General features: G+C 47.6%; 1 protein-coding gene across 1 annotated transcript; it reads left to right on the top strand.

Moving 5' to 3' along the window:
• The first annotated feature begins 134 nt into the window (after positions 1–134).
• LOC114605661 (sulfotransferase 6B1-like) lies at positions 135–13,458 on the top strand. The gene is made up of 6 exons (XM_028747128.2): positions 135–402; positions 3,186–3,370; positions 5,783–5,909; positions 9,614–9,708; positions 11,342–11,525; positions 12,529–13,458. The coding sequence occupies exons 1-6, from the start codon at positions 258–260 to the stop codon at positions 12,645–12,647; spliced, it is 855 nt and encodes a 284-aa protein (XP_028602961.1). The 5' UTR covers positions 135–257; the 3' UTR covers positions 12,648–13,458.
• Positions 13,459–14,387: the final 929 nt, after the last annotated feature.

Genomic DNA, 14,387 nt, shown 5'->3' on the forward strand with positions numbered 1-14,387 from the left:
AGAAGCCAAGTTTCAGTGAACCACCTCCCGGATTTGCTGTTTATCTGTATAACCTTTCTGTTCCTTTGCATTTATTGTAATCCATAAAGATAAGCCCCCAAATGCCTCTTCGAGATGTTACAAAGTGCATAAATGGGTCTTTTCCAGCTTCTTTCTTGCTCAGTCGCTGCTAATAATCACTCAGCTGGCCAGAGGTTTCCTTCTCTCCTGGTTTGGGAAGAAGCGTCCAGTTCGACTGAGACCACCCGCCAAGACAGATGTCGTCGCGCAGTGAAGACGATCTCATGCACACTTTCAATGGCATCACTTTCACCATCAGGACTTCTCCCGAGCTCTTGAAATCCCTGGACACGTTTGACGCTAGAGAAGACGACATCCTTTTGGTTTCGTACCCAAAGTCTGGTAAAGTCTCGCTTGATTCGGAATGGGGAAAGAATCCTAATCTACGCCTTCTTATTCCAGGCTTAGTTAACTAGAACAAGAAATTCTGCGTGAGCGAGAGAGAGAGAGAAGCGGAGAAGAGAGGAAGGGGGATTGAGATCCACAATCTTAAGGGTGTACCCCATAAACTGCTGGCTCTTCTGCCGCCACCCCCCATGAAAGCTTGACTCCGAGAAGCGATACAAAAACTAAACCAGAGAGAGCTGTGGTGGTCTCGTTTGTTTATTTATTTAAAGCATTTACATGCCGCTCTTTTGCCAAAAAGCCTTCCCGGTGCAACTTACAAGAATCAGTAGCGAGACAGTCCCTACGCCTCACGCTTACAATTTAAAATACACGGCATGTGAGGAAAAAGGAATGGGGAGGGAGGAGGAAAAATGCAGGTTGTTAGACCTGTTCTTAAGGTTACAGTTCTTATAATATAGTCCTATATAGTTCTGTTTACAGGAATACTGGCTGTCTTTGAGAGTACCCCCTAAGTCTCAATCAGATCTGGTTTTTGATGATTCATGGTGGGATCACGAGACCAGTAGGGCTGGTAGTTAATGGGCAAAGTATCCTTGGTATTGAATCTATATTTGTTGTGAATCCTCTAGGAAAAAGTTGTTGTTTTTAAAAAACTTGACTTTCTTCCCCACCCCAACCCCTGGCATGACTGGATTAGTCAGCTGGAAGACTTAATTGCTTAGTAAGTGTGCAATTAATCAACTCAAACACTAATGGGCAGCTTTAAGGACTCATGAGTTAATCATGCAAGTCATTGGCCTCGCTGTCAATTGTCGGAAGCGATTAACAAACTTTGTTCATAGAGTCAATCAATGACTCCATGATGACAACGCTCTACTTCCACTGGGTCAGAGACACAATGCTTTCCCAGTTTCTGAGCATTGCTGGTACAAAGATTGCTGGTGCGCTCAGGATTTGCTATTATTATTATTATTATTATTATTATTATTATTATTATTATTATTATTAGCTTCCCATAAGTAGCTCACTGGCCACTGTGAGAACAGGTATCTAGGTTGTTGTCGTTTAGACGTTTAGTCGTGTCCGACTCTTTGTGACCCCATGGACCAGAGCACGCCAGGCACTCCTGTCTTCCACTGCCTCCCACAGTTTGGTCAAACTCATGCTGGTAGCTTCGAGAACACTGTCCAACCATCTCGTCCTCTGTCGTCCCCTTCTCCTTGTGCCCTCCATCTTTCCCAACATCGGGGTCTTTTCCAGGGAGTCTTCTCTTCTCATGAGGTGGCCAAAGTATTGGAGCCTCAGCTTCAGGATCTGTCCTTCCAGTGAGCACTCCGGGCTGATTTACTTCAGAATGGAGGGGTTTGATCTTCTTGCAACGGGAGCTCACCCCGTCGCGGGGATTCGAACCACCGACCTTCTGATCGGCAAGTCCTCGGCTCTGTGGTTTAACCCACAGCACCACCCACATCCCTAATAAACAGTAGTATTTAGATAATATTTGGGATACAAAGGGAAAATGCAGAACTGTCTGCAGAACTGTGCCAGACAATAAATTAGCCACCATGCCACACAGATAAGAGAGGCACGGCGGTGGGGTTGCTGTGAGGCTTAAAAATTGCAAATTGATGTGGAGAACTGAACTCAAAAGAGTGGGAAAATGAGAAACGGATAGAAACTGAAACTGACAGATCTACCTCTCCCTTGCTAGTTCTGAGCTATTGCAAGTGACTTGCAAGGTTCCTTTTGTACAGTAATTTTGAGGAGCACCCTCACAAGCACTGCGGTTTGAGGAATGCTCTACTCCTGCCCCAAGGGGTGTGTGTGTGCGTTTAGGAACCATATCCCTTCCCAGTTAGGACAGGATGAGCTCCCACTATCAGTAAATGTACAGGGAGCCCTTTAAAAACCAAAGACCCTGGAAAATTCTTTCTCTTTCTCTTGTGGAGCAAATTCCAGCATTCAGTATTTTTCCCCTTCTCTTCTTCAGAAATGAAATCGACCAGATCCAAAGTTGTTAGTCAAAAAAACCCATCCTTTTACTTCGGGTTTCATTGCTCTTTAGAGAGGAGCATCTTCAAAATAAACCCACTAAGGTTCCTTGTCCTCAATCTGCCTCAATCTGGAGGCAATTATTTCTTATCCTTGGCAATAAGACCGTTTATGGTCCTCCTGTGTACATAACCTCCATCACCCAGTTTATCAAGCCATATATATTCAACACTTTGCCAGTACAGTGGTACTTTGGGTTACATACGCTTCAGGTTACTCCACTAACCCACTAACTCCACTAACCCAGAAATATTACCTCAGGTTAAGAACTTTGCTTCAGGATGAGAACAGAAATCGTGCTCTGGCGGCACGGCGGCAGCGGGAGGCCCCATTAGCTAAAGTGGTGCTTCAGGTTAAGAACAGTTTCAGGTTAAGAACGGAGCTCTGGAACGAATTACCGTATTTTTCACTCTATAAGACGCACCAGACCACAAGAAGCACCTAGTTTTTGGAGGAGGAAAACAGGAAAAAAAATATTCTGAATCTCAGAAGCCAGAACAGCAAGAGGGATCGCTGCGCAGTGAAAGCAGCAACCCCTCTTGCTGTTCTGGCTTCTGGGATAGCTGTGCAGCCTGCATTCGCTCCATAAGACGCACACACATTTCCCCTTACTTTTTAGGAGGGAAAAAGTGAGTCTTATAGAGCAAAAAATACGGTAAGTTCTTAACCTGAGGTACCACTGTATTGTTCATGCTTTCCCCCCTTTCTTTTCTCCTCTCTCTCAGGCACTCACTGGCTGGCCGAGATCCTCATGCACCTCTATGCACCCAGAGTGTCTTTAACATCTCCGATTGAATTTGGAGATCTTTCCAGACTGGACCAACTGGACCGTCTTTCAGGCAAGAGAATCATTCCAACCCATTTGGACGGCAGCATGCTGCCACCCGCTTTTAAACTCAAGCAATGTAAGGTGAGATATGGGCAGGGTATTATTTCAGGCACTGGGGAGGAAATAATAATAAAAAAAAAGGCTCCCGAATGAGCCTCCCAGTGAAATCTGGTAGGCAGCCCTGGTTATGCATCTTGATCTCAAAATGATATTTTTACAAGCCTCCCCAAACTCTGCCGAGCAGTGCATGAGATTCCTCGGGTCTCGGCCCTCAACCAGGGCCTGCGCCTCTTCAAGGGACTCTGGGGTGCTCATCCCGCTTTATTGGCCGAGGGAGCTGGCATACAGCTTCCGGGTCATGTGGCCAGCATGACTAAGCCGCTTCTGGCGAACCAGAGCAGCGCACGGAAACGCAGTTTACCTTCCCGCCAGAGCGGTACCTATTTATCTACTTGCACTCTGACGTGCTTTCGAACTGCTAGGTTGGCAGGAGCAGGGACAGAACAACGGGAGCTCAACCCATCGTGGGGATTCGAACTGCCGACCTTCGGATCACCAAGTCCTAGCTAGGCTCTGTGGTTTAACACACAGCACCACCCGTGTCCCTTTTTTACTCAGGGTAGACCCATTGAAATGAATGATCTGGGGGCTGGACTAGATGTTTGCTGGGAAGGAATGGGGCAGAATTCAATGGGGTGCTGTGGAGGTGAGAAGAAGAGGCACTGGACTAGATTTTTCTCATGATCCCTTCCAACTCTACAATTCGATGAATCGATGATTCTATGATCAGGACTAAGGGCTCAGCCATACTTCATTTTGTGCCCTGGTTTGTAGGCGCACACCTGTGCTTTCCAGGGTCTGAGTCAGGTCGCTCTGCTTTCCCTGGGAAAAACCTGCTGTTTACTGCTGAATAATAATAATAATAATAATAATAATAATAATAATAATAATAATAATTATTTATTATTTATACCCCGCCCATCTGGCTGGGCCTCCCCAGCCACTCTGGGCGGCTTCCATAAAAACCAAAAATACAATAAAATCACGCGTTAAAAACTTCCCTGAACAGGGCTGCCTTAAGATGTCTTCTGAATGTCAGGTAGTTGTTTATCGCTTTGACATCTGCTGGAAGGGCGTTCCACAGGGCGGGCGCCACTACCGAAAAGGCCCTCTGCCTGGTTCCCTGTAGCTTTGCTTCTCGCAATGAGGGAACTGCCAGAAGGCCCTCGGCGCTGGACCTCAGCGTCTGGGCAGAATGATGGGGGTGGAGACGCTCCTTCAGGTATACTGGACCGACGCCGTTTAGGGCTTTAAAGGTCAGCACCAACACTTTGAATTGTGCTCGGAAACGTACTGGGAGCCAATGTAGTTCTTTCAGGACCAGTGTTATATGGTCTCGGCGGCCGCCCCCAGTCACCAGTCTAGCTGCCGCATTCTGGATTAGTTGAATCGGAACAAACATAAACCCGCAAAACCCCTGATTGACATTTGTTCCAATTCAGTGATAAACAGTAGGCTTTCTTGGTGGGACGAAAAACCCCAAATGCTTGGACCTGTCGCTGAGAAGCATGCGCCTGCATGCACAACTTGTGGTACAAAAGGAAGTCTGGATGAGCCCTTATCTACGATTAATCGTTTCAACAGGTCTGCATTGAATAAAACTTATCTCTGCTGTGATTTGGGGGGAAGACAGTAGCTCAGCAGTAGAATTCACACTTTGCCTTGCAGGAAGTCCCAAGATGAATTCCTGGCAGCTCCAAGTCTCCAAAACTCACCGCTAGTCAGTATAGCCTTCGGCAACCTGGTGCTCTCCAAATGGTTTGAACTACAACTCCCATCAGCCCCTGCCAGTGTGGTCATTGATTGGGGATGATGGGACTTGTAGTCCAACAACACAAGGTTGGGGTGTGTGTGTGTGTGTGTGTAGAGATCATATTGAGCACTAGCTGGTGGCTGGTGCGCCTTGGGACCAATATGGCAGATGCAAGGCAGGGGTCTGCAAGATTTACCTTGCCTGGGCTGGTTCACTCCAGCGGAGATCCCTCCGTGGGCCGGATTGCGTGCACCCCCACGATTTCTGGCATCTACAACTGTGCAAACACGACTTCCAGCATCTGTACATGTGCAGACATGATTTGCGGTGCCACGAAAGCGAGTCCCCGCAACTCGCTTAGGTGCGCTGGTTAGCACAGTGCGCAGGGACTCGCCGAGCGGGTGGCTCGGTTCGGGGGCTGCTTGGGGGCCGGTTAAATGACCCCCGGGGCCGCTTATGGGCCATGGTGCTAGGGAGACCAGGAATTGGTGGCTCCATAGTCAATGTTAGGCAGATCTACCCCCTGACTGGTTGTAAGAAGGCAGGCAGGTGGGGCATTGAGGGTGGTGGTGGGCGATGCCCCATTCACTCTAACTGAGCAGCTTTCCCTTGGCCTTCCCATTGGTAATAGGGCACCTTTCGATTTCACCGCCTTATTAACGTGTTGTCTTTGTTTGCAGGCTATCTACATCATCAGAAACCCCAAAGACATTGCGGTTTCCATGTATCATTATTACAGAGACAATCCAAACCTCCCCACCATCGATTCCTGGCCTGTTTTCCTGGAGATGTTCTTAAGAGGAGACGGTAAGAAGACTGAATAGCACCTTTCCTGTCTCTCGCCTTGCAAATTCTAGTGCATAGTGACAACCCCAAGTGAAAATAATACAAATTTCCCCTCTGTGGTGGCTGGCTGTATTGCTGCAAATGAGAGAGGAAGTTAAATGCTTCTGAAGACCGGTTGTTGGAAACCTCTGGAGGAGCGAGTGCTCTTGTGCTCAGATCCTGCTAACTGGTTTCCCAGAGGCATCTGGTTGGCCAAGGTGAGAACAGGATGCTAGACCAGGTGGGCCGTTGGCCTGATCCAGTAGGTGATCCTTATGCTCCTTGTTTTCCCAAGAGATCATCAGCTGGATTATTGGCTTCTGTTTCCCGCTTGCTCCCCAGAAGCTCCAAGTCCATAGAGGGTTTTTGGACTTTTATATGTAGAAACCCCCTACCTTTTGTTGGTTAGTCGTGTCCGACTCTTCTTGACCCCATGGACCAGAGCACGCCAGGCACTCCTGTCTTCCACTGCCTCTCGCAGTTTGGTCAAACTCATGCTGGTAGCTTTGAGAACACTGTCCAACCATCTCGTCCTCTGTCGTCCCCTTCTCCTTGTGCCCTCCATCTTTCCCAACATCAGGGTCTTTTCCAGGGAGTCTTCTCTTCTCATGAGGTGGCCAAAGTATTGGAGCCTCAGCTTCAGGATCTGTCCTTCCAGTGAGCACTCAGGACTGATTTCCTTCAGAATGGATAGGTTTGATCTTCTTGCAGTCCAAGAATCTCCTCCAGCACCATAATTCAAAAGCATCCATTCTTCAGCAATCAGCCTTCTTTATGGTCCAGCTCTCATTTCCATCCCCCTACCTTAGGTTGGTTATTTTGGAATGTCAGATCCAAGTTCTGAAGACCACAATGCAGATACTCTGATTGTAGCAGCATTAACCCTCGGCTGAGGTCAAGGGCATGGGGCCCTGGTTCCTGTTATCAAAACATTGGTCACATCCTTTTACTGCATGGCTGTAAAAAGAAAAAGAAAAAAAAGCTCCCACAAAACTGGAGATCCAAAGATCAACCGAGCAACAAATTGAATTGGTGTCATTAACAAAGGAACGCTAATTGATGCTGTGATTTGTAGGATAAGGATCAAAATAGTAATTTGAAGTGTGACTTGAAATGCCTTCCTTTCTTCCTTTTTGTTCCATCGTGGACTTGATTTGACTTAAATGCAATAAGTGGACTTAGCTGGATAAAACAACCGGTCCATTTAAGTCAGAGTTGGGGAATGTTTATTTTTATTTATTAAATTCCTATGCTGCCCTTCACCCAAAGATCACAGGGTGGTTTGCAATATAAAAACACAAAAATGCATGCCGTAAGTACAAACAGAAACAATAGTACAGTGGTACCTCAGGTTATAGACGCTTCAGGTTATAGACACTTCAGATTACAGGCTCCGCTAACCCAGAAATAGTACCTCGGGTTAAGAACTTTGCTTCAGGATGAGAACAGAAATTGCACGACGGCAGCAGCAGGAGGCCCCATTAGCTAAAGTGGTACCTAAGGTTAAGAAGAGTGTCAGGTTAAGAATGTACCTCCAGAACAAATTAAATTCTTAACCTGAGGTACCACTGTACCCCTGCCCATATTATTATTATAGATGCTGCTGAACTCCAGTTCACATCAGCACCAGCCAATGGTAAGGGATGATGGGAGTTGTAGTCCAATTGCATCTGGAAGGCTGCAGGTTCCATACTCTTGCCTGAAGGACTGGTTGCTGTAACTGGTTTACAGCAACAGAGAAAGTGTAAAGGGCAAGGGAATCTTTGGCCCTCTGGATGTTGCTGTGCTACGATTTCAATCTGGCCCAGACAGTATGGATAATGGGACTTATAGTCCAACAACATCTGGAAGGTGACATGTTCCCCACTCTTGTCCTAGACTATAGGACAAGACTTTTTATTTTTATCTGTCTCTCCTCTCTGGTGGATTGAGTGGGCGAGACCAATAGCAAACCCAATCGTCAAGAAGGCAGTTTCTACACGTGCCGTAGAGGGAAGTCAAGGGCAGACTGGGCTCATCAACCTGGGAAGAGAACTCATCTAGGAGAAGGAAATCCTGACCCCAAACATCCACTGCCTTGTGGAATATCTTCAGGAAAAGAAAAGACTAAGGAGTAGAAACCCTACACAAATCCGGTGCAGAGTCCCGAAGAAGAAGAAGAAGAAGAAGAAGAAGAAGAAGAAGAAGAAGAAGAAGAAGAAGAAGAATTTATTATTTATACCCCGCCCATCTGGCTGAGTTTCCCCAGACACTCTGGGCAGCTCCCAATTGAGTGTTAAAAACAATACAGCATTAAATATTAAAAGCTTCCCTAAACAGGGCTGCCTTCAGATGTCTTTTAAAAATAGGATAGCTGCTTATTTCCTTGACATCTGGTGGGAGGGCATTCCACAGGGTGGGTGCCACTACCGAGAAGGCCCTCTGCCTGGTTCCCTGTAGGTTTGCTTCTCGCAGTGAGGGGACCGCCAGAAGGCCCTCGGCACTGGATCTCAGTGTCCGGGCAGAACGATGGGGGTGGAGGCGCTCCTTCAGGTATACTGGGCTGAGGCCGTTTAGGGCTTTAAAGGTCTGCACCAACACTTTGAATTGCCCCCCGGAAACGTACTGGGAGCCAATGTAGGTCTTTCTGGACCAGTGTTATGTGGTCCCGGCAGCCACTCCCAGTCACCAGTCCAGCTGCCGCATTCTGGATTAATTGCAGTTTCCGTGTCACCTTCAAAGGTAGCCCCACGTGGAGCGTGTTGCAGTAATCCAAGCGGGAAATAACTAGAACTTTGGATGGCGCCTTGTACGCCTACTTCCGGCAACTTCTGCAGCCAAGCTGGTGCCAAACGTCTTGCTCTGCTTTCCTTTGAATCACATTAGCAAGGTCGAGAGGGGAGTCTTGTCGTCTGGGTATCCCAAGACCTCCATACACACTGACAATGCAGCAATTTGACTTCACCCTCAGAGGTTCACTCCATTGTCTCTCGAGACAAACAGACGCCCACAACCTCTCTGACTGGGTACTGAATGGGTGGCAGCCTGAAAGAAGCCAAAATTTGACTGTGGCTATACATAATCTTTTTTGGACGCGGGTGGCGCTGTGGGTAAAAGCCTCAGCGCCTAGGGCTTGCCGATCGAAAGGTCGGCGGTTCGAATCCCCACGGCGGGCTGCGCTCCCGTTGCTCGGTCCCAGCGCCTGCCAACCTAGCAGTTCGAAAGCACCCCCGGGTGCAAGTAGATAAATAGGGACCGCTTACTGGCGGGAAGGTAAACGGCGTTTCCGTGTGCTGTGCTGGCTCGCCAGATGCAGCTTTGTCACGCTGGCCACGTGACCCGGAAGTGTCTCCGGACAGCGCTGGCCCCTGGCTTCTTAAGTGAGATGGGCGCACAACCCTAGAGTCTGTCAAGACTGGCCCGTGCAGGCAGGGGTACCTTTACATTTACCTTTATACATAATCTTTAGGAGGGCCTATCTTCCTCTTGTGTGAGAATTTCACTCCATCCTTCTGGCTGTGCAGAGTTCATGGAAATTTATGTATTTATTTTATTACATTTACACTCAACCTTTCCTCCATTTTTCTCCCCTGCCCCATTTTATGCTCATGACAGCCCTGTGAGGTAGGTTAGGCTGAGTGGGGGATTTGAACGCTGGCCAAGCAAATGCCTCCAATAATAATCTCATTTTTGCTCTCCCTTCCTAGTTGTCTGCGGATCCTGGTTTGACCATGTCTTAAGCTGGGAGAAACACACAGATGACAAAAACACTCTGTTCTTGTTCTATGAAGATATGAAACAGGTAAGACTAAAATCTGCTTTTTTCCCCAAGTAGGAAGAGAAAAGCAAGGCAAATCTAAACTCAGCAAACTCCTAAATTCCTGTGAAAGTTAAATTTATGATGCTCAAGTAGCAAACAGTTAAGACGTTTATTCTACCTTTCCTCCAAAAAAGATCAGAGTAACATATGCGATCCTCCCTCTAATTTGACCTGAATTGGGAGCAGGTGGTGCTGTGGTCTAAACCACTGAGCCTCTTGGGCTTGCTGATCAGAAGGTCGGTGGTTTGAATCCGCACAACGGGGTGAGATCCTGTTGCTCTGTCCCAGCTCCTGCTAACCTAGCAGTTCGAAAGCACGCCAGTACAAGTAGATAAATAGGTACCACTGCAGCAGGAAGGTAAACAGCGTTTCCGTGCGCTCTGGCCTCCACCACGGCGTCCCGTTGCACCAGAAGTGGTTGAGTCATGCTGGCCACATGACCTGGAAAACTGTCTGTGGACAAACACCAGCTCCCTTGGCCTGAAAGCGAGATGAGCGCCGCACCCCCATAGTCGCCTTTGACTGGACTTAACTGTCCAGGGGTCCTTTCCTTTACCTTTTTGTTACTTTGACCTGAACAACAACCTTGCGAGGTATGTTAGCCCCAAAGGTTACCCAAGTGAGTTTTCTTGCTGAGTAAGAATTTGAACTCAGGTGTCCTTTATTAAATGCCAACAATGGCATCCTGAGAGGGAATAAATGTGGAATGTTAAGTTGTTCCCCCACTCATATCTCCTTGCAAGGTGAATAAAGGTAAAGGGACCCCTGACCATTAGGTCCAGTCGTGACCCACTCTGGGGTTGCGGCGCTCATCTCGCTTTATTGGCCGAGGGAGCTGGCGTACAGCTTCCGGGTCATGTGGCCAGCATGACTAAGCCGCTTCTGGCGAACCAGAACAGCGCATGGAAACACCGTTTACCTTCCCGCCAGATCAGTACCTATTTATCTACTTGTATTTTGACATGCTTTTGAACTGTTAGATGCGCAGGAGCAGGGACCGAGCAACGGGAGCTCACCCCATCACGGGGATTCGAACCACCGTTCTTCTGATCAGCAAGTCCTAGGCTCTGTGGTTTAACCCACAGCGCCACCCACATCCCTTCCTTGCAAGGTAGCACCTGTGTTAATGCTGCCAGCGGAGCTTGGGCGCTTCACTACCAGGAAGATGGGTGGGAAGCTTCTGTTCTGCTCATCTTTATTTAGGCATGACAACCAAGAAGTAGCTGAGTTCATCAGTGCTTCCTTCCTGGTAATTCTGTACAGGAGAAGTGGGAAATCTGTGGTCCTCCAAGTATTATTGGACTCCCAACTCCCTTTATTCCCCAGTCAGCTTGGCCAATGCACAAGGATGATGGGAATTGTATTCTAGCAAAATCCAGAGGTCTGCAGGTTCGCCATCCTTGGTTCATCGGATTACTGTCTCAGGTTCTTCCATGATTCAGGTGCAAAATCATGCCTGCTTTACCCCCCCCCCCCAAATAAAACCACCCATAGCCCTGCCCAGTCTTTGCCGAAAAGCACAAAAATGGCTACGGTTTTGTGTGCTCCCCATTCACTTCAATGGAGCAGGTGCCTGCAGCAGCTCACCCCATCCTCTGCTGTTTTCGTCTCCCAGGACCTCCCAAAGGTTGTGAAGAAAGTCAGTGCTTTCCTGGCGCTCAACACCAGCGAGAGCAGAATCCACGAGATCTGCAAGAAATCCTCGTTCAGCGAGATGAAAACCAACACGGAGAAGGAGAACGACCCGAACCACACGGTCTGCGCGCTCACGTCCAACCGGAAGCTGGTATTCCGAAAAGGTAAGGGGAGGCGGAGGAGGGAAGAGCAAAACTGGTCCGTTTCTGCTTCTCCCACTCTCTTGTTTCTCCAGCCTGAAGTTCAGGCCACTTCATTGCTGCTGCGCTCGTTTGCATTTTTTAAAAAATGAATAAATAAATGTCCTCATGGAAACCAGCAATTTAGTGCACATTTCTCATAAATAGCCATGTTTCCAAGCAATTTTCCTTTCGCCGTGCCCTATGGAGCACTAGAATAACCAACTGGTGGGATGCTATAGATAGGATCCTGTTTACTCCCAGGGGCTGCCGTTTTCCAGGTGAATGAGGACTCCAGGCCCCCCCTCCCCGGTCTGTTATCTCCCTTATCTTATCTTAATTTCCCTGCTTCTCTCCCGCTTGCCAACACTCATATAATCCACCCAGCCAGTATTGCAGGACAAAGTGTCTGAAACCAAACAGAGGCCAGACATAGTGAAGAAAACAAGGCAATACGTTGGGTACATTGTGAACAGGTGAAAGGGTTGACAGGGTGGCAGCCCGAAGAAAACCTCACCTGGAGCGGGTAGAGGCGAAGCCTTTAACATAGGACGTCCTAAGTTCAGTCCCAGGGTAAAGTTTGCTCCGGCAACATGGCTGGGCTGGCAAGAGCCTTGGGGGCTGTGGAAGGTAGTCAGCACTGAGCACAATGCATCAGGGAGCAAAAAATAAATAAATGTTTAGAGTTGGGAAGACATCTAGCTCAACCCACTGCTCAATGTAGGATCGGCAAGGCAGGACGCAGCTGCAGCAATCCAATCTGTACAGGGATTGGTTGGAAAAAGAGGAATGGTGAGAGGAACCAGCCGGGGAATGACCAAGGGAAAAAGGCTTAAGAGCCAGGGGCTTGGTGGTGGGATTACCATGAGTGGTCAGAAGACTGGGAGAAGGACGAGGCATTGGAAGCTGAAGAGGCAACAGGCTTTAGTGAGCAGTCAGACTCTGCGACAGAGCGCTGTTTTGATTTTTTCCATTGCTCATTCTCCAGGTGCCGTCGGCGACTGGAAAAACCATTTCACTCCCAAACAGAACCGGATGTTCGAAGAGACATTTAACAAGAAAATGAAATTTAGTGAAGTGGCAAAACATCTTGTCTACGAGTTCTGATTGTGATGGCAACCAGCCACCAGCTGGTGACTGTACGGAAACGTTTGTTGGGGAGGTCTGTATATATTTTAAAAAGGCTTGTATTCTCCAGGTTTTGGGGTTATGTCTCTTCTAAAGAGGAAAACGGAAAGCGTAAATGTGAGAACGGTGACAAAATGGTGCAATTTATCTGTCCATAATGTGAAGCCTCTCCACTCCATTTCACTTATCCCATTTTCTGTTTTCACTGGGGTTCCTGTTCCTTCTGATTTTACAACACTGCAAATGTTTGGCTTTGATATCACCTGCTAATATTGCCTTCTTGTGTATTGGCAGTGGCAGTGTAGTGGTTAGAGTTCTGGACTCTGACCTGGGAGACCAGGGATCAAATTCCCACCCAGCCATAAAAGAGACCTACTGCAAACGAGTCTGTCAAGTATGAAACTAGCCATTTAAGAGGCTAAAATAAAGTCACAGCACAAGGAGAAATTGTTCGGCCCTGGCAGCCATTGACAAATTGCAGGGGAAGAAATGGCACTTTTCCATAATGTCAAGTTTGTAGAACTTGATAGACATGTTTTGCTAATGAGAAGATTGGAAAACGTTTATTGAATATATGGGGGGAAATTGCGTACACTTGAAAACATTGGCAGCATTAAGATAAATTCAACAATGTAAACAAGTTTTGATGGATGCAATAATGGAATCCTGAATGGTTTAGTTTTTGTAAAATATGCAGGGATTTATGATATGCAAAATGAACCACGGAAAGAGAAGAAGCGAAGTCACTGATATTTTAAGGATGTTTAAATGAGTGTTTTAAACTGTAGAACAGAAAATTTAATAAAAATTATATACAAAAAAGAAAAAAGAAATGTAAAATGCAGAAATGTAAGACTCTAGTTTATATCTGCAAAAAAGGCGAAACTGTGAGATGGGGAACTTGCGGCCGTACTGATGTTTGCTGGTCTCCTGAGAACGTAAGGAGAACCCTAACCCTTCCCTCCATCTAATTTTCTGAAGCCACCCAAGTGGATGGCCAACACTGGCTCTTGTGGGAGTGAGTTCCACAGTCTAACTAAGCACGGACCATTATCTCGGACCCTGGCCTATGCCGACTGCAGCTGATGGAAACAAAAACTTAGCAACATCTAGAGGTGAGAGGTATTGTGCCCCTCTGAGATCGGGCGCGTTCTTACGGACAGACCAACCCCTCTTAGACAGCCATTTATCGGGCCGTGATGTGTGCGATGTCAATATCCCCAGCCTGCAGCCGCTTATCTGCGCTTAGAATTCAATCCCTCTGCCACAGAGGATTTTAAAAAGAAAGCAGGGAAAAAATATGTATCGCTCCGTGGGGACTATTCTGGCAGTCGTTTTTACAAGCGCGCCTGCAACCATTTAACAAATCGGCGTCACAAATTATAGGGGGGGGATGCGTAAATGAAGAGCCAGAGGCTGCGATATAATCAAAACCCCTGGCAATTCTGTGCTTCTGGCTTTGGAGGAGGAAGGTGGCAGCAACATCTAGTGGCTGAAACAGGAGGCAGAGGGGAAGCATCCGATTTTTGCAGTTCTCAGGGCAGTTGTTTTCCAAGCAAACCCCGTTGATTTAAGACCATCCCTCGCTGAACCTTGCAAAGGGTGCACAGCTACCTTTGACTTCATCAGCTAGTTACCCCTGGACTGGTACAAATCATGCTTGCCCTGGGTCTCTAGGGCAAAGGATCGCCAGTCCAACTTATTGGTACACCCCCTCCG

Source organism: Podarcis muralis, chromosome 10 (assembly GCF_964188315.1).
Source record: "Podarcis muralis chromosome 10, rPodMur119.hap1.1, whole genome shotgun sequence".
NCBI classification, from domain to species: Eukaryota; Metazoa; Chordata; class Lepidosauria; order Squamata; family Lacertidae; genus Podarcis; species Podarcis muralis.